Source organism: Cyprinus carpio, chromosome B15, assembly GCF_018340385.1.
Source record: "Cyprinus carpio isolate SPL01 chromosome B15, ASM1834038v1, whole genome shotgun sequence".
Lineage (NCBI taxonomy): Eukaryota > Metazoa > Chordata > Actinopteri > Cypriniformes > Cyprinidae > Cyprinus > Cyprinus carpio.
Genome location: NC_056611.1, coordinates 3,798,130 through 3,825,947, shown reverse-complemented (window position 1 = coordinate 3,825,947; position 27,818 = coordinate 3,798,130). Strand labels below are relative to the sequence as shown.

Sequence of the window (27,818 nt, the reverse complement as noted above, 5' to 3'; positions counted from 1 at the left end):
CAGTCCATCTGAGGAACGATTCCATTTATGTCCTTGCTAAACTCAAAGCCCTCTGCTTACTCCAGCTCCACCTGGAGCTCCAGCAGGCCTTCCTCTTTCTCTCTGCTGATGCAGTGATGTGGTATTTGGAGAATTCTGCTCTCTGACCAAACTACAGACTCTTGGCTTGGTTCCTGTCCTCATCCAAGCCTCTTCCCAAATAAGGCTTTGCTTTAACAAAGGGCCGAACCAGAAAGCTTGAGTGCGGAGCGGAGAGGAGGGCGGGCTTGAGAAAAACAGCATGTCCTTTTAAGGCATCAATTTCCTTTTCACTGAATGCCTCTTTTTTTATTTCTCTAATGGAAAAGACATCTCTTGAAACAGCGATAGGAGTGACTCTGCTGAACAGAAAGCTCCAGGGGGACTGGTGCTTGTACGAACGACAAAGTCATCTTCATTTTCACTAGAGTAAGTATGTTTTTCATATGCTTTCGATTTCTTTCAGGCAGGTATCTTACTGATTGTTCTGGCTTTTAAATGACATGCTGTAAAGTAATAATCCATGCAACTCTACATGCTCTACAATACAAAATCTACATACTATCTTTAAAAAAAGGCCAGACCTGAAAAATAGCTTAAATTCAGTAACTTTCATGACTTTTTGATTGCAAGTAGTTATCAAGTTCACTTCAGTGTTTCTGTACTATTAAAAATTTTGATGTGTAGCGTGAATACTATGAAAGTGAATATGTGTAAATGGTGCGTAAATGATGACAGGATTTTCCTTTTTGGGTGAACTATCCCTTTAAATGACACTTACAAATGTGTAAATGTCATAGCATTAGAAAATATAAGCACTTTAAGTCTTACATTCTTCTCAGGACTAACTCCACATCTGGTTTGGTAATGTGTTATCTAGTGTATAACGTTACATTTGACACATTTATACTGGTTTTATTTTCCTTTTTGTTATATAATATAACATTTTAGCAAATACATTTTTACTATTTGTCCTGAAATGAATAATAATTAGGAACTAAATTAATTTAATAAAGAGGTGCAGATGTAATGCTCATAGGATGAATGACTTTAAACTCATTCCTTAAGGTTAGGACTCCAGAGGAACTTGGTAAAGAGCAGAATGGCAGCACAGGTGAAGGTGCAGCTCTCTCTGGGTGTGTGTGTGTGTGTGTGTGTGTGTGTGTGTGTGGTTTGAGCTTCGCTTCGATGGTGTTACGGACTGCTGAAATGTGTGACTGTAACTGATGGTGTTTCTGGAGGAGCATGTTCATCTGATCCGGTCATATTCATCTGTACAGTACTGATTTCCCCATCCACCTCCACTCAAGGACTATATGAACATGTGAATCTCTCAGCCTCTGCCTCTATAGCTGCTTTTTATATAACAGTTTAGCTTAATTTATCCATTTGACATTACATTTTCTTTTTATAATTGAGCTGAACTGTTTGCCATTGGAAATGTCGGACTGTTTACACCACACAGCATTTATAAGCATGATTTGTACTTCGATTTTATGGCTTTGTGGCTGCTTCCAATTGCATCATTTGCTTTTTTCCACTTTATTCTGATGCTGTTTAGCTTAATTGAAATAGATAAAGGTTTGTTTCAGGAGAAGAGGATTTCAGGAAAGGTAAAATAATGAAAAACTGTGTTCTTGTTTTGTATCTTTACACAACAACACAAGCATTATTCATGTTGAAAACGTCTAATAACATTTGACGGAATTTTCAGACAGACCACACTGGAACAAAAACAATACAATTTCCCATATTAAGAAACGTAATATTATACTATTGACTTCTCTTCTACGCAGGGAGCTTCAACCATGGCAAACAAGGGTCCATCGTATGGGATGAGCCGCCAAGTGCAGGATAAAATCGAGCAGAAGTACGACCCTGAGCTGGAGGTGCGTTTGGTGGAGTGGATCGGGACTCAGTGCGGCTCTGGGGTCGGAAAACCGGAGGCTGGAAAACTGGGTTTCCAGGCCTGGCTCAAAGACGGATGTGTAAGTCATGCATGTGTGGTGTTCCCACGGAAATCATGCAAGCAACTGTACTTTTCAGAAGAGGCTGCCAACAAACAGACTTTTATTTATTTATTTTATTTGTTTCTTTTCTTTAACCAAGAAAATAAAAAACCTTGAGATTCAAAAATCTCTTTTGCAAGAGTGTCCTGGCCAAGACAAGCAACATAATAATCCTTTAGAAAAGACATATACATAATATAAATTTCATGTGTGTATATATATATATATATATATATATATTATATATATATATTATATATATAGTGGTGGCCAAAATGATTAGAACACATAAAACAAACTATTGCCAGAACTACCTGTGAGTCCCTCAAAGTCCAGACCTCAACCCCATCGAGAGAATTTGGGGCAATTTAGAAAATAAACTGGACAGATCTATTGCACTTTGGCTTGAGTTGCAGAAGGCATGTGTGACATTAGTGTTGAAGATTTAAGGAAATATACTGACACTACACCAGAGAGATGTGCTGCTGTAATCACTGCAAAAGGTGGACATTCCAATATTACAGTTAAAAGTGGATAAAAACAGTGCGACTCACTTCATCTGATGTTTGATGTGCTCAGAGCAACCCTTTGCATGTTTCATGAACATTATTAAATCAAATCATGTTCGGAGGCAAATATATATATATATATATTCAGATCTGTCAGGTGTTCAAACAATTCTGGTCAGCACTGTAAGTCATCTCATAAATTATCAGTCAGTTACAATCAGATGCATATTAAACAGTTACAATTAGATAAACCAAAAACCAAATCATTTCAAATGACATTAAATTCTTTTAACAAGACCAACTCTTGAACACATTATGTTCTGAATCCAGAAAAATTAAGCAACATATCTAAAAACCAGTTTGCCCTTTTGTCAATTGAACCAGCTGGTGGGTGAAAAATAATATAAATAATACAGCACAAAATAATATTCACAATAAATACAAACAAGTCCATCTCTCCCATTGGAATTCAAAAGGAGACCTCTGCTCTGTAAACATCCATGTCAGTATTTCCCTTTTGAAAATAACAACTGGAAATAGATCGCAAAAGTATTTAGTATTTTCAGTTCGTGCATTCTATCTACATTTCTCTTGGACCTGAGACAGATAACTTGGAAACATGGTGAAAAATATATGTAGTTGGTTTTTGACTTCTAAATAAAACTATAACAGGGATAATAAATCACAATGTTAATGAAGTATTATTATTAATATAAGACTAATATTAACTTTATTTATCCCCCAGGGGAAACTGTTACTAATGACGAGAATTAACTGAACTGTTATTATAATCAACTGTCATCCATACATGTTCATTTTAATAATTCATCTGATTTTAAATGTGGTCTGAGAATGTGTGTTATTTTGGTTTGTGAGATCAGAGATCACACTGCAGACACAAACATACAAACATTCAGGAGTACAGAAACTGCCCTGTGACTTTTTATTAATAAAATAGCTTACAGGATCGCTACATTATATTAATCAGCAACGAGGAGGTAAGATCTCTGTGTCTGAAGTAATTAAACTCACAGCTTCAGTGTTTGTAGAGAGACGTGCAGAGCAACGTAATTCACACATGCATCTGTCACCTCTCTCTCTCTCTCTCTCTCTCTCTCTCTCTCTCTCTCTCTCTCTCTCTAGGTCAAATGAATAATTAATTCAAGTAGCTAACTGTCTGAATGAATTACTTCAAATAGATGTGATCTTACTGCACTATTTTTTCATGTCAGGTAGTTCTTGCCTTCACGTCGTGCATTAAAATCATGTAATTTATCCCTTATGTATCTGCTCTTTTAGCAGCATTTTTACGGCAATATTGAAATGACGCCCTTGTCATTCTTGGGGTACCCAAAATGCTCTTACACTATCGCCTTCATGCATTTCTCTTTACCACCAAGTGGCTGAGGTTTGAGAAAGGTTTCACCTATTACTCGAGGTGGAAGGAATGCAATGGAAAGCGCCAGTAGTGTATTATGGCACAAGACGTCCAGCCTGCAAAGCCTTCATGGACGACATTTCTTTAATGACTTCACTGATCCAGGGAACTCAGTAGCTCCTAAGTTCACTGGAAAAGATGACCATCTGGTCACAGATGCAATTTAAAGCAGGTGATGTTGAGGAACACCTTTACTTTTCAAAGGGCCAACTCTTAAAGCACAAGGAATCTGACGCTTGGGGAAGTGCTATGACTACACTCTGAAAGACAGCACCAACCTTCAGGAGACCATAGCTCAACTGAGCATTTGACTGCATGAAATTGACAACAGCCAGCCGCTTGCGAGGTATGGTGCTTCCAGTATGACTTAATGCAGAGGCTGTATAGCAGGTTTGTGTGAAGATGGCTGGGTGTTCCTCTTTTAGCTCTTGTAGTCAATCTGTACAGCAAGACCTCCAAGCTCCACTTACCAGTCTCATCAGTGGTGGAAGAATTCAAAGCCAAGGCAAGAGCAAACAGCACACTGCTACCGTCTAAGGATGAGGAATTTTGACATGCCAGCAAAACTGTCAATTGTGGCACGAAGTGTAAGCCAGAGAAGGCAGTGAGGGAAGCAGAATCATACTGGAAACGACAGGAAATCATTGGCATGATCTGCCAAGGACGACTGGGAACCTACAAAACAAGAACCAAAGGTGAGAAGACACTTGTGGTGCAGAGGGTCCGAGAGGCCGGCTTGTAAAAACAGTAGGGTTCTCCTCTCAGGGGCAGTGGACGCAGTGGGATCAAGCCCTCGAGCGTGCGCTGTCCTGGAGGGAACTCTGGAGGACTGACCAAGGAAAACTGACCTTCCTCTTACATGCTGTAGCTGACCGAGTACCAACTCCAAACCACCTAAAGATCTGGGGCCATGATCCTGCAACCAGGACGTCCCAACGCAGTGGGAGAAGGACTGGGGATGCAGAATATGGTTATGCAGAGTTTTTTTTTTTTTTAAATACCAGCAGATAAACTGATCACATTTCATGAAGAACCAATGAAAGCTGTAAGATGATTAAAAAAAAAAAAAAAAGTGTTTTGACAAAATTATAAATGAGTGAAAAGCTAGCTGCTAGCTAAACCTAGGCTATTCAGAAAAAAAAACTAAAATGCATAGGGATTGAAGTAGTGTTTCCAAAATTGGCACGAGAAGTTGCATAAGAACATTTCCGTGAGTGACAGATTAAAGCACACATGTATCTGCATGAGTGACTTGGTCCCTCGGTGTTATTATTGTGTCATTCATAATGCAGTTTGTGTAAAGTAATCTTTTTTTCTGTGCCGTTCTCAGGTTTTGTGTGAGCTCATCAATACTCTGTGTAAGGACAAGCCTGTGAAGAAGATCCAGAGCTCCAGCATGGCTTTCAAACAGATGGAGCAGATCTCACAGTTCCTCAATGCTGCCGAGCGATACGGCGTCGTCAAAACCGACATGTTTCAGACCGTAGACCTGAGTTAAGCTAAATAAAAACAAAAAAAAAATATATAAACATTAAAAAAACAATAAAAAACAATCACAAAACAACACTAAAAAAATCATTTCTTTATTAACTTAATATTATCAGCCAACATCATCAGCTAACTTTAAATAAGTTTGTTAAACAAATCAAAAAAAAACTAAAACTATGTCATCATACAAACCAAAACTAAAAAAGAACTAAATTATAAATTATAATATAATAATGGATTAAATTTGAAATGTTTAGATTTTTTATTTTTGTATATCACCTCTGTTATGGGGGAAAGCATCCTTTTTGCTGCTGAGACACTGATGCAGTAATTTAAAAAAAAAAAAAAGAGCTAGTTGATACTTCCAGAATTTGTTTGATTTTTTTTTTTTTTTTTAAACTAGTTGATACTTCCAGAATTTACTTACCTTTTTTCAATTGCGTCTAACTCTGTAATAGGGTTAAAATAATAATGCTTTACATTAGTAATAATAATTAAAAAAAAAAACATTATTTGATACTTTGGACCTAAGGTGTGAAAAATATTATTTCTTAAAAGTAAATTTGATACTTTGGACCTAAGGTGTGAAAAATATTATTTCTTAAAAGTTCAACAATAAGCTTTCAAAATTTTAAATCAGAGTTGAAAAAAAAACACCTAATAGGTTGTAAAAACAGAGCTTGATGAGGAATGCGGCAAATGTGCTGATTATATCCTGATTTCTGACACGGGAGACTGTAAAATGATTTTTAATGCTACTGTAACAAATGTTTTAGTGGTGTTTTAACCGGTTACATTCAAGCCAAAATAATAACCCTTGACTTGTCTCTTTTTTATTATTTACCACTGGACATATTTACCATGGACTACGGTTCCTTTAAAACAAACAAATAAACATTCGACATCTAGTCAATCAGTTTAGAACAAATGCAGGAATCACTCCCTGCTAGATCCTAACATTCAATAAGATCAAAACAGTCAAGATTTCTGTGCATCTTTAATTGAGCTGTGCTTTAATCACGCTGCTGCTGTGACGTCAGGGAAGGACCTGGCCGCGGTGCAGAGGACACTCATGGCTCTGGGCAGCATCGCTGTTACTAAAGATGACGGCTGCTTCCACGGAGACCCCAACTGGTTCTTCAAGTGAGCACCAACGATAGATCAAATCTATATTTTATTACTGTTGAGGTGTTAAATATCTGCTCTCCGTCTGCTTGCAGGAAAGCTCAGGAGAACCGGAGAGATTTCTCTGATGGCCAGCTGAAAGAAGGGAAGAATGTCATAGGCCTGCAGATGGGATCCAATAAAGGGGCGAGCCAGTCTGGCATGACAGGCTACGGCAGACCTCGACAGATCATGAACCCATGAGTCCAGCGCTCACCACGTCCTTCCCTCGGCTCCCGAGCACCCCAGCTGACCCACAGTGTCATAAACACAGACTCCACTCAGTACTAAAACACGCTTCCACACCCAGTGTCAGTCCATCCTTGTGAAAGATATTTGGTCTAATTAAAATCTTCTTTGTTGAACAGAGTAGAATTGTGTGTTTCATGTGAGTGTGACATGACTGTGCTGTCTAACCTTCAGCTTGTAATATCTGCAAATCAACATCCCCCTTTACTCTTATTGTAGTGCATGTTAATGCAAAAAAACTGTAACTTGCTCTACTTATGAAACATCTTGTGTTTCAGGCTGATTTCACTGATCAAGCTTATATTTCACTACCTGTCATACAGAAAGACTTCTTAGCAACCAATCAATTCCTCAAAGTCTGTTCAACTCGCCTCAGAAATGAATTGGCATGCAATCATCATCTTGTGTTTATTTTTAGAGCTCATCTAAAACCACACAACACTGTAACCCATGCAGAGATCCCACAGATAGTAAAACAGTTTCCCTTTTTGTTTTATTCAAACCACATCTGAGTTCTTGTTCACAAGAGTACCACAGTTCCGTGTTAAAAAAAAAAAAGAAAGAAAGAAAAAGAGGCTAGATTCAGTAAAACGTCTGCAGGTGAGCAGACCTCCAGTTTAAACAATCTCTTTCTGTCTTTCAAAATTCAAGTGTCGGAGGTATTTATACTCAGAAAAGACCTAAAAGTGACGCATTCAATGCATCACGATCAAGAAAAAACTCACTCAGCCATTCACATCACACATTCTCTCAATCATCCAATCATATATGCAAATACTGCACTCTTATTCTCATAAACACACCAGCAAATAATTCAAAGAAAACAAAATAAGGCAACTCAAAACAGAGCATCTGCTCACATGATCAAAAGCGCAACCTGAAGTTTCAAAGGAAAGGAACGGAGACAAAGAGCGAGGGGTGGTTTTCCCTGAGTGCTACGTGTTCTCATCCGCAGCAATGAGCGGGACTTTAGACTCATGGTCCATCTCCGGCTGGATTTCCACCACTTGACTGTCCTCTAGGCCCGTGGATACGGCCCGCAAGCCTCTGTGCCGTCCCGAGCCGCTCATACTGCACCCGCGCCAGTCCCAGTGAGTGAGGGTCACCTCCAGAGTGTAATAGAGCGACCAGAAGAGAGCGAAACAGCCCAGCAGCAGCAGAGACTGCAGACCACAACACAACACTTGAACATTCATCCAACAGTTTACATCATGTGCTGATTTGCTCTTCAAGAAACATTTATTATTAGTATTATTAATATTTAAAACAGTCGAGTACATTTTTTTCAGGACTCTTTGATGAATACAAAGATTAGCATTTATCTGAACTAATAAGCTTTTGTAACATTATACACTATACCATTCAAAAGCTTGGAGTCAGGTGGGAAGAAATTATAGAAATGAAGACTTATTTAGCCGGGACGCTTTAAATTGGTCAAAAGTGATGATTTATAATGTTACAAAAGATTTCTATTTCAGATAAATGCCGTTCTTCTGAACTTTCTATTCATCAAAGAAACCTGAAAAAATTCTACTCCGCTGTTTTCAACATAATAATAATCAGAAATGTTTCTTGAGCAGCAGATCATCATATTAGAATGATTTCTGAAGATCATGTGACACTGAAGACTGCAGTAATGATGCTGAAAATACAGCTGCACATCACAGAAATAAATTACACTTTAAAATATGTGACTTGTACCACAAAAACAGTCATAAGGGTCAATTTTTTTTAAATTAAGATTTATACATCATCTGAAAGCTGAATTAATAATCTCTCCATTGATGTATGGTTTGTTAGGAGGACAATATTTGTCTGAGATACAACTATTTGAAAATCTGGAATCTGAGGGTGCAAAAAAAATGTCAATAAGTCATCTTTAAAGTTGTTCAAATGAAGTTCTTAGCAATGCATATTACTAATCAAACATTAAGTTTTGATATATTTACGGTAGGAAATTTACTAAATATCTTCATGGAACATGATCTTTACTTAATATTCTAATGATTTTTGTCATAAAAGAGAAATGTATAATTGTGACTCATACAATGTATTGTTGTCTGTTGCTACAAATATACCTGTGCTACTGATGACTGCTTCTGTGCTGCAGGGACACAGATATTAAAACGGAAAACAGCTATTTTAAATAGTAACAAAATCTTTCTAAATGTTACTGTTTTTGCTGTATTCTGGATCAAATAAATGCAGGTTTGCAGAGCAGAAGAGACTTCTTTAAAAACGTACTGTTCAAAAATGTTTTTGACTGGTAGAGTATGTGCAAAATGACATGCATTGGGTTCAGTGTAAGCTAGGGATGTCACAATTCTCTATATAATATCTAACCGCTCGGTACGACATCCACGGTTCAATACGCACTTGTGAATTGCAGTTTTTCGGTTTTGCATTTAAATAATATCCGTGTGTTTTATTACTCTCAGAATTGGCTCTGTGTGTGTGTGAGAGAGAGACTTCTCGTGCTGATGTAAGGAAACATCTCTCCGCTTATCTCTGGAAAAGAAACATCCCTTAATGACATGCAATGAGAAGCCGTTCTAAACTCTTTGTGCAACGAAAGAGAACATTATAACTTGTTTTAACAACATCAGTCGAGTGTTTAAAATCACTTCCTTTTGTGATCTGATGTGGCTTCCTATCCCAGAACGAGGCATAAAATATATTCTATACTGTAATAAAAGCTATGTCGATTAGAAATGGCTTACAAACATACTTAATCATTATGAAAATATCTGAGATGGCTTGAAGAACACAGATGAATCATATATTGTCGCAGGAGAGTGTTTCTTGTCCTTACATTTCATCTATCAAAAAATATAGCGCTATATCTTCTTTTTATTCAGTTACAATGATAGCGATGCCTTTAAATTAGGGACTTCCTGGAACGGCATCAGTTATATTACTTCTGTGATGCATATGTGGATTTTCTGCGCGAGGGCGCCCTCTGGTGAAGCTTACAGGAGTTTGTTGTTGTTGATTTGTTCCAACAACAAAACAAAAAAACACTCCTGATGTGCCAAGCCATCAGAACTGAACCAAACACAGTGACTAAAAACCGAAGTACGTATTGAACCATGGACTAACTGTATTGTTGCATCCCTAGTGTAAGCCATACAGTAGCTCTACACGTGAAGACACACCTTCAGGCTGCTCGAGGTGAACGGGCTCACGATCTCAGGAGGAACGTCGATACCAGGAGGACAGGGAAGAGCAAAACTGCTGTCCAGATACTGTCCACCCATGGCGTCTTCAACAACCCTGACAATTCAAACAAACATACAATATATGAAAACTGAACTGGAAAACAAGTCTCAGTGGCAGGACTGAAGGATCATATGGAAACACTTTAGTATGAGGGACACATTCACTATTAACTACTTCTTTTAATTTAATAAACTCCTAATTTACTTCTTATTGATAGTCAGTAAGGTAGTTGTTCAGTTTAGGATCCAAAATATGATCATGCAGAGTAAGGCATTAATATGTGCTTTATAAACACAATAAACAGCCAACATCCTAGTAATATGCATGCTAATAAGCAACTATTTTATAGTGAGAACTGAACCCTAAAATGAAGAATATATTTAACAGACCAGTCAGAGCATTCATTTCTTCAACATCTAAATTAGCCTCAAGTGAATGCACCGAGTTTCAGTCGTCTATGGCTCACCTCCGTCTCTCTTTCACCTGCTGATGAGAAAGAGATGAGCCGTACAGAGTGAGTTTCCAGTGCTTCAGGACGCCCGATGACAGAGTCGACTCTTCTGAAAGACAGAAACACAGATTATGCGTTACTGTTCACAGTGCGTTCGTTTCTTTGTGTTTATGGCCATACCAGCAGCCTTTGCTCATTCCAAATTACTCGAGAGGTTCAGAGATCAACAGCTGCGCAGGACAGCTGTTGAACTTATTTTAACTCGAGTGCCGTGTTTTTAGACTGCTGTGTCATGCACAAGGTGCTGCAAATGACAAGACATGAGCACAATGCGCAAACGCATCCATCTAGCATGTGTTTATGTAGAAAACCAATGGGAAAGTAGTGCAGTGGAATGGAAAAACGCATTCTGTGTGAACGGCCCATTAATATAAGAATAAGAATATTTCTTCCAATCTGTTACATTCAAACTATAATGTGTATTTACCTGACAGATTAGTATAGTACAGTATTAGATACAGTCTTACTATAGTCAGTGATCTGTAGAGTGTACTGTCCCTCGGCTCTTTCTCCCCAGCAGCGCACCGTGGAAAACGTCCAGTCTGTGAATCCAGTCGGATCTCTACTCGAACAACAAAACAGGTGTTAAAAGCGGTCTCACAGGTTCAGAAGGCATGTGTGTGGACACTCACACATCCAGGGATCTCCGGGCCCCGATCAGAGAGCTCATTCCACTGGGACAGATGAGCCAGATCTCCACGTTCCTGCGCCGCGGATGAGCGATGGTCACAGTAACAGACACGTGCTCCAGCGTCTGCATGCCAGACTGCCTCAGATCAGACACAGAGACTATGAACCAAAGAGATTCAAATATTAATATTCTTTAAACTTGCATAAAGCAAACTCAATTTAAACATGCAACGGCAACGTCTGAACTGATGTTCATTTCACCATTGATATGAAGTAATTACAAAGAGAGCAGAAAGAAATCCAATGCCGCATTCACACATGGCACTGCATCTGAATACTAGTTAACCTACAGGCCAAGTCTAGCATTAAACCGCTTAAATAATCAGGTTTTAGGCAAACATGAAACTTGCACCAAGCCAGACAAATGTTAAACAGAGTGAGCGAGTAAGTCCAATTCATTTGCGCTTCTTTACAAAAGAATATAAAGAAGTGGCTTGAGTCTGCTGAATGGTGATTTAACGTTACGTTGTCACCTAGTTGTTGAGACGCATGCTATAAAGTAAATAAACAATGTTCCCGTCTTTTACTCTCACAATGAGCTTATACTCGTTTGCTACGTTAGTAGGGCCCTATGATTTCCACGATGCAGAAAACATGGACTGAATCACAGAATCCAGACATAAAAACGGACTTTGTCATATTTTTGATGTATAAATAAATAACAGGTCAGCACACTTAAATCAAATAGCGATATAAAGTATTTTCTATGAATATTAAACTGCAAAAAACTATTTTAAATACAAATCCTCATGTTCTGCATATTCATTTGAATGCCAGAAAATACACAACACAGAATTTGTGTGTGGGGGGGGGGGGGGTTCATAGAAATTATTTTTATTTTTATTATTAAAATGGTTGTTTTTATGAATTCAATTAATTAGACATGATTTTTGATTATTAAAATTTAATTAAACCATTAAAACAGAATCCAGAAAATACACATTAAGAATATCGGCAGATATACCGATATCAGACTGTTTTCACTCCCTTATATCGGCATCGGCCCACCAAAACTCATATCGGTCGGGCTCTATAAAAGACTAACCCAAAACGTTGTGTTGATTTAATAGGTAAGGATAGAGTACATTTCCAAAATAGAAAGAAAAAAGGGAAAAAATGGTCATACTTTATTTTAAGGTCCAATTCTTACTATTAACAAACCACTTCGACTACGACTTTTGCCTCAGTAAACTCCTAATTTGCTGCTTATTAAGAGTTAGTAAGGCAGTTGTTAAGTTTAGGTATTGGGTAGGATTATGTAGAATATGGTCATGCAGAATATATGCTTTATAGGCACTAATAAACAGCCAGTATGTTAATAATAGGCATGTTAATAAGCAACTAGTTAATAGTGAGAATTGGCTCCTAAAGTATAGTGTTGCACACACAAACACACACACAAACACAAACAGACACACACAGAGAGAGACACACACACAGACAGACACAGAAAAAAAAAAAAAAAAAGCTCTGCACCAAAAATTTCTTGCAGTGTTTTCTTATGTCAATGTGATTTTAATGGTCAAGTTTGTAATCATTCTCAATGGCCCCTTCCTGCTAACCATTTTATAATTCATGGCCATTTTTTAAAGTTTAGTAACTCAGAAATCACTTTTATTTCTATACAGAGCTGCGGCAACAATGTCAATATGCGAGCTTGATATGTTCCAGCCGACAGAGCTACGCTGCCGCTACACTCACATTAATGCTGTAAAATAACACAACTGCAGTAACAGCGTGACTTAAGCACTGCTGAAAGAGAAGAGATTCTTGGATGAATTCTGAGCATTAGGCTAAACTCCATGGCATTTCCTCAGAGAGGTTTGCGAACACAAGCTCAAGCTCTCGAACCATATAGGGATATAACGATCGGTTCATCCTGGTAAACAATTACATAAAGGTATAAACAACAAAAAAATACGAAAGCTTCATTATGTGTCAGATACAAACACTGTCAGTTGATGACTTTAAGGAGATGTGCGCAAAGACATCAGTTCTCTGATGACGCAAAGGCAAATGACAACAATCCATCCATTCACCACAGACAAAACCAAGCCCCGTCCTACACTCTTCCCATCCACAAAGCTGTTTCTGTCAGATATCAAGTCACAAGAGGGAAGAGGAGACGATCACAGCTTCTGTTTCATGCCGATATTAACGCTTTTGAAAGCATATAAACATATTTATGAATGCAACTGAAGTGAATACTTCCTGAGGGGACATTTCATTTTTGTTACACTATTAAAACAATTTTCCCCCAATATCCGAAAGAACTTGATCGGTTTAGATGACATATTGAGTTTAACACGACTGAATGAGGCTTGCAGTCTTTATAATGGCACTCACTGTTTAAATGTCCTAGATCGTGTGATCATTTTACAGAGTTTTTGTCTAATGAAAGTTTTTTTTTGGAAAGATGTTTTGTTAGCTGAATAATCAATATGTTGTTAAACAACAGTATTATCAATTTAAAGCATTGTACTTCAGTCTCTCACAGCCTCATTTTTATACCTGTCAGAACATCGATTAGAAAATGTATCTATGTTTCATTACTGCCTTCTCACTTTCACTGGTTAAATTAAATACAATTTTAAGTTGTTAAACTTTATAGCCATTTTATTTAGATTCGTCAGTATGAGTCTGGAAATACGATAAATATTCCAAAAACATTTTCATTAAATGCATTAAATGGAATTTTTCCCATTTCGCCCAAACATTTAGATTGTAATGGAAAAAAAAAACAACAACAAAAAAACACACATACATTATTTTCTAAATGTATGATTTAATATAATCTGTAAATGTGATCCAAATTTGCCACATTACATAAATAGTGTTGGTGAACATCTAATTTGTCATTTTAATAGTGAATAAAACTATAAGAAAAGCAAAATGTTTTCACATAAACGTAAGCGAATCAGTTTATTGCATGAGAGTAACACATGAAAAACATAAATAATGACTGCAGGTCTGTTTCATCAGCTGTGCACGTGTTGCTTTAGGAGTCCTGTCCGTCTTATGATGCTCGATTGCAAACCTCACTTCTTAATAGCTATTAGTAGACACATATTTCCCGACGGCTGCCTAAACTCTGTCAGAAAAGATTCGGTTCACAAGACTGAACAACTGAGAGAGAACCACTGTCAAAGAGAGCATGAAATGCCCCAGTTCGGCCGACTGACCGAAGACAGAGACCGAGGAAAGCCGTGAGAAGGATGCGCGCTCAGCGGAGAAGGGAAGCAACATTTCACTTACACGGCATACTGGAACAGACACAGACAAACATTCCCAAAAAAGGGCAGGCAACTGCTCTGAGGCACATTAGCAGAGTACACAGCTGTCATAATAGCCCTTGCTCGGAAATACATATTAGATCAGAAAACAGTGAATAATTTGGTCACACTTTAGTCTGGGAACCAGTTCTCACTATTAACTAACTGTTTTCCCCCATTAAACTCCTAATCTGCTGTTTATTAATAGTCAGTAAGGTAGGTGTTAAGTTTAGGTATTGGGTGGATTAATGGATCTAAAATATGCTCATGCAGAATAAGGCATTAATATGTGCTTTATAAGTACTAATAACATGTTTGTAATATGCATGCTAATGAGCAACTAGTTAATAGTTAGAATTGGTCCTTAAAGTGTTGCCAGTAATTTAATTTCAGTATCATACTCCATATAAATCTTTTACCATTCCAGGTGTGTGTGAGGGTTTTGGGATACTCTGGGATGTCCTCATTGGCCTTTAACACTGGGCTCTGGTAGGACACCAAGAAGGGGACGGACTCCCAGACCTAGCAGAGACACAGATACAGGCTCTCAGCTGCTTGATGAAGCCTGTGTTTCTCTGAGAGCAGCACTGCTGTGATGGATCTACCTTAGCAGCGTTAACGAGCCTCCAGGCGTTCAGCAAACCAAAGCCGTACTTGTGACTGTGGTGGAAACCAGCTCCATTGATTCCCCAGTCAGCCTGAGCGTCAGCGTCATGCTAAAGACATAAAGACTAGTAGCATTAGTAAAACCTTAACACTACAATTAACATTAATCATGCAAATAACAACAACAACAACAACAACAACAATCCTCGTTTTATTACTGACTGTATACATCTTCAATAACTGCTTGAGAACTTTAGTGTTAGAATTTTAAATATGTTAGTCACACATGGAAAAAAAGCATCTAGGAGAACAGGTATCACACACACCAGACGCGTCGCGTTCAGTTCAAGCGACGGTCTAAAACAATTTATTTATTCACCAAACAGACAAAGGTTCACATCAACAATGTTAAAAAAAAGCGGCATAGATTAGTTTGTGTTTGCTCAACAGAGCAAACGGAAAGAGAAAGCGTGATCTATATTACAGTTCACTAAATGAAGATTACTTTATTAGAGCTACAGAAAGACAAACGTTTCACTGGAATATGCACAATACACAATCTTCCAGCCCAGGGTGAAGTCTTCATGTACATTAACAATGATCTGGGAAAAATTATATGTAATTTAATGTAAAACGATAAAACGGCTGAATGAACATATCAGTTTGTTTTCTCACAGCACTAAATATGCAACTTCACTGGCTAACAAATGCATTATTATGACCAGCTGGATATAAACTAATGCAAGAGATGTTAAGAATCATGACATTAAACATTTGGGTCGTTCTTGCGTGTTTTGGTCTCATTGTTTTAACCGCTTGAGTTGCTGCTAATGTGCGTGTCCTCTCAGCCTTGATAGCAAACATACTGCTGTCCTTTCTCCACTAATGCAGCATCTAGTAAACACATTAATTATCAAGTAATGATATGAAAACATGCACTACAGTATACTGTGAGCACAACGTTTCATTGCTGATGTTTTAAATCTGCATCTGAAGTGTCCCGCTCTGTGCAGCGCACAACAACACGTGTCAAAACAAACAGCACATGCTGTCAGCGACTCATCCTCTAGAGGTCGCTCTCGCACTGTTTGATGACAGCAGATCCTTCTCAGACTCCAGCAACAGACGCAAACCGGAAAAACTATCGGATCGGATTTTTGGCCATAGCCAATAGTTCCGGCAATCAACTATTGATGCCGATTAATCGGAAAAACCGATACATCGGTTGACCTCTAGGGAAAACTGCTAATGCATTCATATGCAATTTTTTTGCGCAGCTTGTCAGTGAACTAGAGCTCTGTGTAGTAAATGCTGCTCCACCTGAAAGCACATGATGGAGATTTACTACTGATTTACTGATTGAACCAGCTTTACTGACAAGATGCGCATGACAATTACCTGCGATTTATCGTACAGCCCTATAATATTGCAACTTCAACAGTGTTTACTAACATGCTAAAAATTCTTTAAAGAATCATGTAATTTATTCAATAAATTAAATTAATTAGTAATTTATCCGATTGCACTGCATTATTATATACTTTATTATAATAAGAACTATAGATAAATTATATATTGACGTAGTCATGTGTTTATTAGTGATGCTGAATCAATGAAAGCAGTTAAATCTTTTGTTTATTCAGATTTCTGCACGAAAGCGCCCTCTGGATGCAGATTTACTGCTCTTCACTGACAAGATGCGCAGGACTACAGCAGCTTTTGCCTAATATCGATTGCGATATCATTGCGATTTATCCTGCAGCCCTACAATATTCCATATGGACAGATTATTAAAAGTGAATTCATCACATTAAAAGAAAGAGGGCTGTGTTACCTGTGTTGCTGTGTAGGTGATGATGTGCTGGACGTCCCTCCAGCTCAGACAGGGCCGCACCTGCAGCATGAGCGCCACCATCCCTGCAGCCAGAGGAGCAGCCGCAGATGTGCCCGTGTGTCCGTCGGTACAGCCGGTGCCGCTCTGCAGCGACCAGTCAGACGTCACCTGACACAAACACAACAGAACATGTCTACATCCTCTCAAACTCCACCCCTGAAAGATCACGCTCATCTGGATACACTTTTGCATTGGATCTCAACATCCAATCAAAAACCAGAGCATTTAATGGCAGCTGCAGTAATGTAATGGCTTTACCAATTGCTGATTGGGTCTTTTATTCAGAAGGCGGGGCTTATTCTGCCATACTGCAGCATGAGTGAACCGTCTTGGTTTAGTTACAGTCTTTAACTACAGCTGTCTGAACTGGGGGTGTGTGATATATATATAGTCTGCGATAATATCATAAATGTTGTTTTGACGATGTGCGATTTGACATTAAAAGTGAAAAAAAAAGTGACGTGACATACAGCCAAGTATGGTAGAAGGTATAATTATCATAATGTATAATTACGAGTATACATTAAGTGAAGTCTAGACTAGTGCGTGTGTGCATTTACAGTGCATTCTTTCACTGCATGATTCTGTCTATTAAAATGCATTTAGAATGATCATAAATTCAAGATATGGGGGAAAAAAATGCATGCATTTATATTATTTCATATAGTTAATAAATTTCACACAAAGACTGCCATTTTTTTTTCTCCAAAAATGACCATGATTACAAATATGATTTTTTACAGCAGTTCAATAAACAAGAAGTTAAGACACTTAAGTTTTAGACATCATATTGCCTGTTTTTGTGCTATTTGGACAACAAAAATAATTCCAAACACTGCCACAGCACTGTTTCATGTCTCTGAGCAACATGATGCTGTTTCGAATCACAATGACTCCCCTACTGGCGGTTTTAACTTCACATTTAAAGTTTCATTTTATTATTCGAATAATTTCAATTTCAGATTTCAACGTTTTATGTTAAATATATATCAAACCATTATTTATGCATTCATGTCCTGCATTAAACAGTGTAAATGCATCTAGATGCCAGCTTCTGTGTTTCCTCTGCATTGCAAAGATGTATTTTATTGATACTGATTTAATTTGCTTAACAGCCCAAATGTCTTTTCATAATTGACTGATTAAATGTAAGAATTTGACTCAAAAGATAATGCACTTTCAGAAAAAATGGCTTTCTAAAGGTAAAAATGCCCATAAAAGGTAAAAATCAATTTAAACACATTGGAAAAGATTAATTTCTATCAGTTTGAACTGACCACCACACAAAATATTAAGAATTTTAAAAACTCTAGGACTCAGCTGTCCACAGTATAGTCCTAAAGATATCAGCAGAATAACACACTCAGCAAAATATTGTCTACTTTCGCTAACAATAAAATCCCTGAAAATACTATGATATAATTTTTTGTCAATATCGCACACTCCTAATCTAAACTAGGTTTTAAAAGGCCTGAAACACTGGAACTATTTTTTTTTTTATTGTATTAACAATCAAATCATTTCACTACAGTGATGGAGGCAAAGTGGTTTCGTTTTCTTTCACATAATGCACACTAATAACACTATAATCCAGCACACTGTAACCGGCTACTGATACTCACTATACTGCGCAGCTGTCTGCTGCCACTGCTGAACGTGACCGCCAGCATAGACGCACACTCTTCTGCATAAAACGGCCTTTTGCCATTCTCATCAACCGCGCCTGCAATCACACATCATCATTCACAGTCTTAAAAAAAAAGCTTTTATTTTCTTAAAGGGACAGTTCACCCGAAAATGAACACTTGTGGTTAATTTACTCATCCTCAGTCCTTCTGAGATGTAGGTGACTTTTTCTTAAGTAAAACAGTAAAGACGTTCATAGAATGCAAGTCCGTGGCTGCCACTGTGTTGATAGTCATAAAAAGCATATCAAGGATGACAAAATTAAAACACGCAGCACATGATGATATACTGAAGTCTTATGAAGCAAAACAATCGGTCTGTGCAAGAAACTGACCATTATTTACAACATCACAAAACTATTCTTTCCTGCAAACTGGTATAAAAAACTGATGAATCAATTTATGTAATCATAACATATACGCAATTATCTTATTAAAGCAAGCGATTGAACTAGTCTTCACCAACTCACCTTTTTACACGATCCGTGAGAAACCATAACACATTCATTTGGTCCTTTCATTCAGATGTTCAGTGCAATTTGGTGAACTGGTTCATCTAATTCACCAGAAAGAGCCAATGATTCGTTCGTGAGCCAGACAAATCTCCGTACCGTTTGCCTGAGGCTCTGGATTACAGGTAATAATGTTATGAATAATGAATGTTCAGTTCATTCTGCTTCTCAAGACCTCAATATATCACCAGGAGCCACGGAAGTATTACTTTTGTGTTGCCTACATGTTTTTATGACACTCAAAGTGACGGTAGCCATTAACCTGCACTGTATGAATCACCAGGGAACACGGTTTCAGCTGAAAATCTTCTTTACCGTTTCACTGAAGAAAAAAAAAAGCCTGAGAGTGAGTAAATTAACACCACACTTTCATTTTCGGGTGAGCTATCCCTTTGCTATAAAACAAATATAGAAACTTTTCTTTTTTTAATTCATGGCTGAAATCTGAATCAGACATGCTCCTGATCAGACTAGGATTTGACACTCGTATCATTACCGATGGTGACGGTGTAGATGGAGTTAGCATAGCCGTCATAGTTGCAGTTATCTTCATACTGTCCTCCATTACCACTAGCAACGACGAAGATGCTACCGAAACCTCTCCTGCCTGCGATGACTCCATGCTGCAGCGCCGCCTGCGGACAAACAACAGATTAATTACTCAAAACCACTGTTTGCTGAACTCTGGGGCTGCAAAAACTACATATTTGCAATGCCAGAAATCGCATATTGTTTTAAATGCACCTGTTTGATTATATGCAAGTGTCTTATTGGCATGTTCAAGCTACGGCCGAAGCACCAGAGAACTAAATACATTGCTGAGGTGCAACCAGTCATATGTTGAAGGATGCATGTCTTTTGATCCTCATAATTAAATGCATTAATGAAATGTAAATGAGAAGCTTCAGACAGCCTAACCTTGCCTAAGGGATGCGGTCCATCAACTGTACGGCCGTCATCATCCGGACCCCAACTACAGCACAAGATACACACCGCATACATTTCACTTCATTCTAAGTTAACATCCGTTCATGCATTATCTAACACAAACTAACAATATATAGTATATACTTATACTCTTATACTTAATGTGTTAAAATATCTATAATGTCACACATTCTTCAGTGAGCTTGCACAAAGAGCACCTGCAGCTGTAGACGTCATTAACTTGGTAATGCTTATTAAAAGCAACAGCCTCCATGCTGTCTGTGAGGGGTCCGTCCAGAACTCTGATGCCTACCAGGACATGCACAAACACACAAATAATGGGCAGAGAAGACAATAAGACCAATGATGTGAAAGCAGTTTTAAAATAACCCAACACTGCAATGATTTTAATCTGGTCATCGCACTAGTTTCACAATTTCAACAGCCATTTAATGTGTGCTAGCAAAAGGGTGTTTTACAAATAAATGTTTCTAAAACTGATTCAAAACTCAAACCCAACAATTACTTCACATAATGACACTTGAGGAAAAAAATCTTATTAAAAAGTCTTAGTAAAAACACATGCAAGTAAACTTCTACTTATTGCAAAGTACAGAAAATATTAAATAAAATAAAGTGATACACAAAAATAAAAGTGATTCGATATTTTTCTTCTTTGAAAAACATGCATTATTACACATACATGCATTACATATATGACATTATTTTATTAATGCATTTAACACTTTGAATTTACTTGGCTACGATGAGTTTTTATTAATGCTGTCAAATGATTAATCGCATTCAAAATAAGATATTTTTTTGTTACATAATATGTGTGTGTTTATTAAGTATATATTAATACACACACATACATGTACATATTTCAGAAAAATAGGTTATGTTTATATATTACATTTTTTTTTATAATATAAATTGTATGTATATAAATATAGACATGTAAATAGTTTCAATATATATACTGAATGTGTGTGTGTGTATTTATATATATATATACATAATAAATATACACAGCACACATACATATATTATGCAAACAAAAACTTTTATTTTGGATGTGATTAATTGTTTGACAGCACTATATATTATGCATTTTAGAGCATATATGTATTAAATACTGGCTGAATTCACCAATATATCAGTTATTCTTTTAGCTATATCCCTCTACAATGCAAGTGTAAATTAATGACAATATTTACATTACATTTTTGCATTTAGAAAGCATGATTCATTTGGAATGGGATTAATAAATGCATAGGTTCGTTTACTGATCATGGCTCCTCTCTAATAATTAAGTATAATGCCTGCAGTTTATTTATTCTGATTTTTATAGTATTTCATGGCTCAGTTGGAACTGCTGGAGTTAAATAGAAGGAATTTTACTGGTTAGAAGCCATTTGTTGTATCAGTTTTTTTATAATGTAACGATTCAGCTTTTTAAAATGTTTACTTGTGTGATGTGCAGGATGCATCAGAAAAACAGATGCTGTGAAATAAAGCATGACGTTCTCTCGACGTACTGACTTCACCGACCTGCCACTCTGGCTCCGTATGCGACTCCTACGGCGCAGAAGCTGTTGTTTGAGACGGCGGCGATCTCTCCGGCGCAGCGCGTGCCGTGATGGTTATCGCTGTGGCCGTCAGGGTGAGGCATGGGGTCAGGGTCGTTCGAGTTCAGATCATAACTGCCCTCAGGACTCTAGAGGAACACCAATCACACAATAAACCTCCACCGGTTAAAGCTTCGATGCATGTATCGCTCTATCAACAACATTTGAGGCCGATTACTACAGAAAGCCCTTTGTTCGTGGAAGTAAAAACTGCATTTAAATTGATTTAAAATGTGACTTTTTGAACTGTGCACTGTGGTGACACACTCTGCCTGTATTTTCATGTTTATTGCACATGTGAATCTGCATCCTAACTGAACTGAGGAATAGCAGCGTCATAATTCAGATGCTGCTTACAGAGCGTGGCGTGTACTGAACCTGTGCGACTGACTGCTGGAGTCAGACGGGGATGGACTCACATAGTTGGGCTGAATATCTGCCAGTGTGTGCTGAATGCCGTCATCCACCACAACCACTGTGACCCCCACGCCGGTGATGTCTCGCTCCCAGACACCGGTCACATTGACATCCATCCCTTGTTTCACATCGTTGTGCTGGAAATGTGGAGATGTGAGATTAATGTCTTCACTTAATATCCAGCGATATCGTCGACTTGATCGCACAGATACTATTTAAACTGACCTGAGCTGGATAGTGTTGTCACGGCACCAACATTTCAGTATTCGGTACCAATACCAGTGAAAATCCACGGTTTTTGGTACCAGTTTCGGTACCAAAGCAAAACACATAAATATGCTAATTAAAAAAAAAAAAAAAAAAACTTTTTATCACTAAAAATAAAACCAATGCCATTCTTTATACTTATCTACAATTAGTGTTGTCAAAAGACCCGGTACTTCGGTACCAAGTCGGTACTAAAAAAATGAAAATGTCACGGTAGCAGGTTTCTTTAAGTACCGGTGGTACCGAGTACCCGGTCAGCCCGGTTCTTGACGCATACAGCGCTATGATTTCCGCAAAGCAGAAAACACGGGCGGAATCTCAAAATCCAGTCATGAAAATGAAACTTACATTTATAATGAATATAATCAAATCAAATCTCCATATGGACCAGTATCTGTAAATGTTAAGCCGCAAAAGGTCTTTTGTTGTTGTTCTGCGCGTCTCTGTGTGAATGAATGAATGTCAGAGACGTGCGGGTTTGTTTACTACAGAGACTGAAGCGTGTGCCGCTTGCAGTAATTTCAGCATCTGCGTCTCAATGAGGACATAAATACATAAACAACATCACCAGAACTGTTCTGAGTCACTTCACAAGCACTTTACCGTTTCATTTGAGTAAAACCAGTGTCAGTTTAAAGGTATTCACGGCAACCCAGGGTTTCCCACACATTGATTTATTACAATATCAAAACTGACCGCCACAAATAGATTCTCCAAAAGGCTTTGACTTCATTGAATAAACATGAGCACTGCACGTATCAAAATCAAAAACCCATGCGGGTGTTTTTATATCACTGTATTTCAGAAGGAAACCGACTGTATTTAGAAAATTCTCGATTTCATTTTCATTTTATTTTGCATGTAATGCTTGATAAGGCAGCGTTTGTGAGCTCAGCGCTGCTTTACAGCCATTACCGGAGAATCCTGTATCTCTCCCGATCTTAAAGCGCCTCCTGCTGGCGGGAAATGAATTTGCATATATATGTATATATGGGGGCTGTGGGAAACACTGCAACCCGTCAAAATAAAAGTTCATTTTTACATAAAGGCATTGTGCTACAAATATTACTATTATTTAGTAGAATGTATGTGATACTGCTCCTACTGTTGAAAAAATTAATAAAACTTTATTTTTAAAAAGAAATAAATCACACAATATTTCTTCCATGTTTTAATTTTAATAGCAAATCACCTTTATTTAACAAAAAATAAAATGTGTTTAAATTTCATTAATTAAAAGACAAACTGTTTTTCATAATTATATTACTTGTAGAAAAACTTTAAATACAATTGTAAATAAGTATAAAGAATGGCATTGGTTTTATTTTTAGTGATAAAAAGTTTTTTTTTTTTTTTAATTAGCATATTTTTGTGTTTTGCTTTGGTACCGAAACTGATACCGAGAACCGTGGATTTTCACTGGTATCAGTACCGAATACTGAAATTTTGGTACCGTGACAACACTATTTACAATTGTGTTTAAAGTTTTTCTACAAGAAATATAATTATGAAAAACAGTTTGTCTTTTAATTAATGAAATTTAAACACATTTTATTTTTTGTTAAATAAAGGGGATTTGCTTTTAAAATTAAAACATGGAAGAAATATTGTGTGATTTATTTCTTTTTAAAAATATAGTTTTATTAATTTTTTCGACAGTATCACATACATTCTACTAAATAATAGTAATATTTGTAGCACAATGCCTTTATGTAAAAATTAACCTTTATTTTGACGGGTTGCCGTGAATACCTTTAAATTGACACTGGTTTTACTCAAATGAAACGGTAAAATAGTTGTGAAGTGACTCAGAACAGTTATGTTTATGTATTTATGTATTTATGTCCTCATTGAGACGCAGATGCTGAAATTACTGCAAGCGTCACACGCTTCAGTCTCTGTAGTAAACAAACCCGCACGTCTCTGCCATTCATTCATTCACACAGAGACGCGCAGAACATGCAGGATTCATATTTCAACCAACTTTTGCGGCTTAACATTTACAGATACTGGTCCATATGGAGATTTGATTTGATTATATTCATTATAAATGTAAGTTTCATTTTCATGACTGGATTTTGAGTTTTCAGCTTCGCGGAGATCATAGCGCTGTATGCATCAAGAACCGGGTTGACCGGGTACTCGGTACCACCGGTACTTAAAGAAACCTGGTACTGTGACATTTTCATTTTTTTAGTACCGACTTGGTACCGAAGTACCGAGTCTTTTGACAACACTAGAGCTGGATGATGCCATCACTGAACTCAGTGATGAACTGCCTGAAAACTGAGTGTTTTTATTGTCATTTTGCATTAATGACACACTCATTTCCTATTCTATACGGTAAAGTTGCTTTGACACAATCTGTATTGTTAAAAGCAGTATATAGATAAAGGTGACTTGACTTGAGATGGCAGAAATCTGACAGCTTCGAGCCAACTGTGATGCATTTTGACTCAGCGCCCTAAGAAAAGTGTTTTATTTCTTACCAGATTTAAATTAATTTTCTTTCTTTTTTTTTCAAAGTCTGTTTTTTATTTTTAATTTATTTTCAAAAACAAGTGGTAATCAAATAAAGGCATAAAACAATTTGATCAGTAAACTTCTTAATCTTTTAAAATGTTAATCAAACAAATGGAAATGATATATAATCCTTTATTATTATAGATGTTGATCGGTGTTCATGCTTCTAATTATCTGTCATATAATGTGTTTGTTTCTAATTATTATCACATGTGCCTATAAAAAGAAAGTGAATTATAATATCAGTCAACAAGAGTATAGTGCATGATGAAGACCTAACTGGGTGAAATGTTGCTCTTTTTTTAATTTTTTTTTTTTTTTTTTTTTTTTGGAAAAGTAGATGTTTTTGGAGCTATAACTTTAAGTGTGTGGACATTATTTATCGTGTATCATTTGTATCTTTTTTGTCCTGCACCTGAACCCAATCTTGGGTCTCTTGGATGTGCACATAGGGTTGCAAAGGGTGGAAAATTCTAGAAACGTTAGATAATTTGTAGAAACTTTTGTAAACTTTCCGGAAATTTACTGGAAACTTTCTGCCCCTTTGCATGTCTGTGATTGTGTATACAGTCCTACTGTTCATTTACTTAATCCAAAGTGTACGTTGTTATTGAAGTCTGTGATTCCGTCCACATCGAGGAACACAGTACTCACCAGGTGCCACTGACTGGGGTATTTGGGGTCGTTGAAGGTCACGCTCCTCTTGGACCGTCTGAGGATGTGCTCCTGTGAGTGCCACAGCACACGAGGGTTTCGGTCCAGAGCCGACTCTGTGGAGTCCACGTCTGCGCTGTTCTCCGGTCGCTGGCAGAGCAGGTAGTGTCCCTCCAGCTGCCCGATCTGCCCGTGATTCTCCAGACCCGCCTCCTCTGCCACGCTCTGAGCCAGCCGCTCCAGCGACCGCCCCGCTTGCCCCGCGTCCAGACGCACCGCCCAGGACCGGCCCGGCCCACAGGACGAGGACGCTCGAGACGGAGAGAAGAAGGAGAGGCTGAGCATCGGAGGAACCGTGAGGAGCAGCAGACGACAGACGCCGAGACACATCGCCATGTCAGACGCTCTCTCCACATCAGATCAGCTGCGGGGAAACACAGTCATTACCCCGAGAGATCGGAGTCTGACAGCAGCCAGTGCTCCACACACAGATCTGATCTGATCATCATCCACACTCAAGTGTTATTACATTTTTCATCATACAGCCTTCTGAGAGAGAAATTCAAACAATTTTCAATGACTCACACGCATCTCACACAACTATTCCCAGCACTTTAAAGCTCCTAAATGATCCAATCTGAATGTTATTTTCAATGAGATGACCAAAATATACTGCAGTGAACAAACACTTGTGTTAAATTAAAAAAAATCACATCAAAACATCATTATAACCTGTAGATGGCAGCAGAGGAGCACTCACTGGATTATTAGTCATGACTTTATACTTTTTCCTTTATGTTTTGAAATTATAAAATAACTATTATAAAATATCAAATCATCAAGATATTAGACTTTGTCTGAGTTTCACTCTTTTTGTGTAAGAAGTTAAAAATGTCACAAAATGCTTTGAAAAACTTTTCTTCAAGGTGCGATTAAATCACATGATCACTGAAGCTGCTGGTCAGTTTCATAGAAGAATAATGGTACATTTAATAAGAGTACAATATATAGCTTTTCTACATAAAAAAAATACATGTTGTAAGCTTCCCAACTCCCAATGGTTTACTCTCAAATGTGTATAAACGTGAAATAAACAAGAAATGAACGTGGTATTATTAGTAACTGCACTTATTAATGCAAAACAGTCATTTTTATCACATCATATATATATATGTTTGTCATATCTCTGTGAAATTAAAAGAACATTGTAATCTCTGTGAGCTGAGTGTTTATTATCGAGGCTCTCGAGTAAAGAGAGAGAGAGAACCGGAAGACGTGGAAGCACGCGCTCCGCTCATTAAAACACAGTACAATACACTAGGTGACGTTAGCTGTCTAAACCAATTAATATACTAAATACACAGTAATGAAACACAATAAAAGTATTGATTAAATACACTTGAGCTCAGCACTGAAGAGAGTGAACGCTCAAGCTGGCAGGTCAGAAATAAGTAATAAGACTCCTCTCACCTTCTGGTAACGATGATGTATGCCGCTATCGTTCGTCTGGTTTATTTCTGAGCTGTTTAGAGTCATTTCTCGCCATCGATTCGATCCGCGACATCACTCGTGTCTGCTGCGCTAAACATCCGCACTCGTCACCTGCCGCGTCACATCCGGTGTGGGCCAAAGAGTCGCGGAAAAAAATAATAAATCTAAAGAGTCGCGTTCAGAGCTTTTCTCTTGATATTTTTAATTCTGTCGGATGATCGAATCGTTTAATCTCAGTCGTATCTAAAATTCAAATAGACATCTGTCCCATAAATCTGTTAAATTATTAAATCCAATCAATTATCAAGTCCAAAATGATTAATATAAAGTCCATTGTGATTGGGCCACAACTAGAGAACGATGAGAAAAGTAACATATATCACGTGACCGCGCCGCTTAAACCAGATCGAGTTGTTTCTTTAATCTAACAGCTGGAAAGTGTAATTTATTTATTTATTTATTTAGTTCGTTGTGTTCGTGTTTCTGGATAAAAAGTGTTTGGGAATTGTCGTTTTAAATAACAAACCTGTGCATCATTTTTCCCCCTTCATCTTCTTTTTCAGTATCAAGATCCAGAGCTCAAAACTCAGTCACCAGCAGCTTCTGAGAACTGAAAGCACAGGTTCCCAAATGTGTTGTCACAA

At 37.6% G+C, this 27,818-nt stretch overlaps 2 protein-coding genes across 3 annotated transcripts; one reads left to right on the top strand and one right to left on the bottom strand.

Moving 5' to 3' along the window:
- The first annotated feature begins 340 nt into the window (after window positions 1-340).
- LOC109055718 (transgelin-like) lies at window positions 341-6,991 on the top strand. The gene is made up of 6 exons (XM_042738942.1): window positions 341-447; window positions 1,087-1,138; window positions 1,815-2,006; window positions 5,305-5,467; window positions 6,446-6,605; window positions 6,683-6,991. The coding sequence occupies exons 2-6, from the start codon at window positions 1,121-1,123 to the stop codon at window positions 6,828-6,830; spliced, it is 681 nt and encodes a 226-aa protein (XP_042594876.1). The 5' UTR covers window positions 341-447; window positions 1,087-1,120; the 3' UTR covers window positions 6,831-6,991.
- Window positions 6,992-7,264: 273 nt separating this feature from the next.
- Window positions 7,265-27,314, bottom strand: pcsk7 (proprotein convertase subtilisin/kexin type 7). 2 transcript variants are annotated; one of them, XM_042738940.1, is made up of 16 exons: window positions 27,154-27,314; window positions 25,684-26,107; window positions 22,242-22,376; window positions 21,746-21,911; window positions 20,410-20,500; window positions 20,183-20,237; window positions 19,761-19,899; window positions 18,690-18,790; window positions 17,008-17,175; window positions 15,173-15,283; window positions 14,987-15,089; window positions 11,238-11,394; window positions 11,073-11,167; window positions 10,561-10,654; window positions 10,031-10,148; window positions 7,265-8,038 (listed from the first exon to the last, which is right to left on the bottom strand). In XM_042738940.1, the coding sequence occupies exons 2-16, from the start codon at window positions 26,077-26,079 to the stop codon at window positions 7,811-7,813; spliced, it is 2,157 nt and encodes a 718-aa protein (XP_042594874.1). In that variant the 5' UTR covers window positions 26,080-26,107; window positions 27,154-27,314; the 3' UTR covers window positions 7,265-7,810. The 2 variants fall into 2 exon arrangements, with proteins under 2 accessions (XP_042594874.1, XP_042594875.1); XM_042738941.1 differs by having other exon boundaries at window positions 10,561-10,651.
- Window positions 27,315-27,818: the final 504 nt, after the last annotated feature.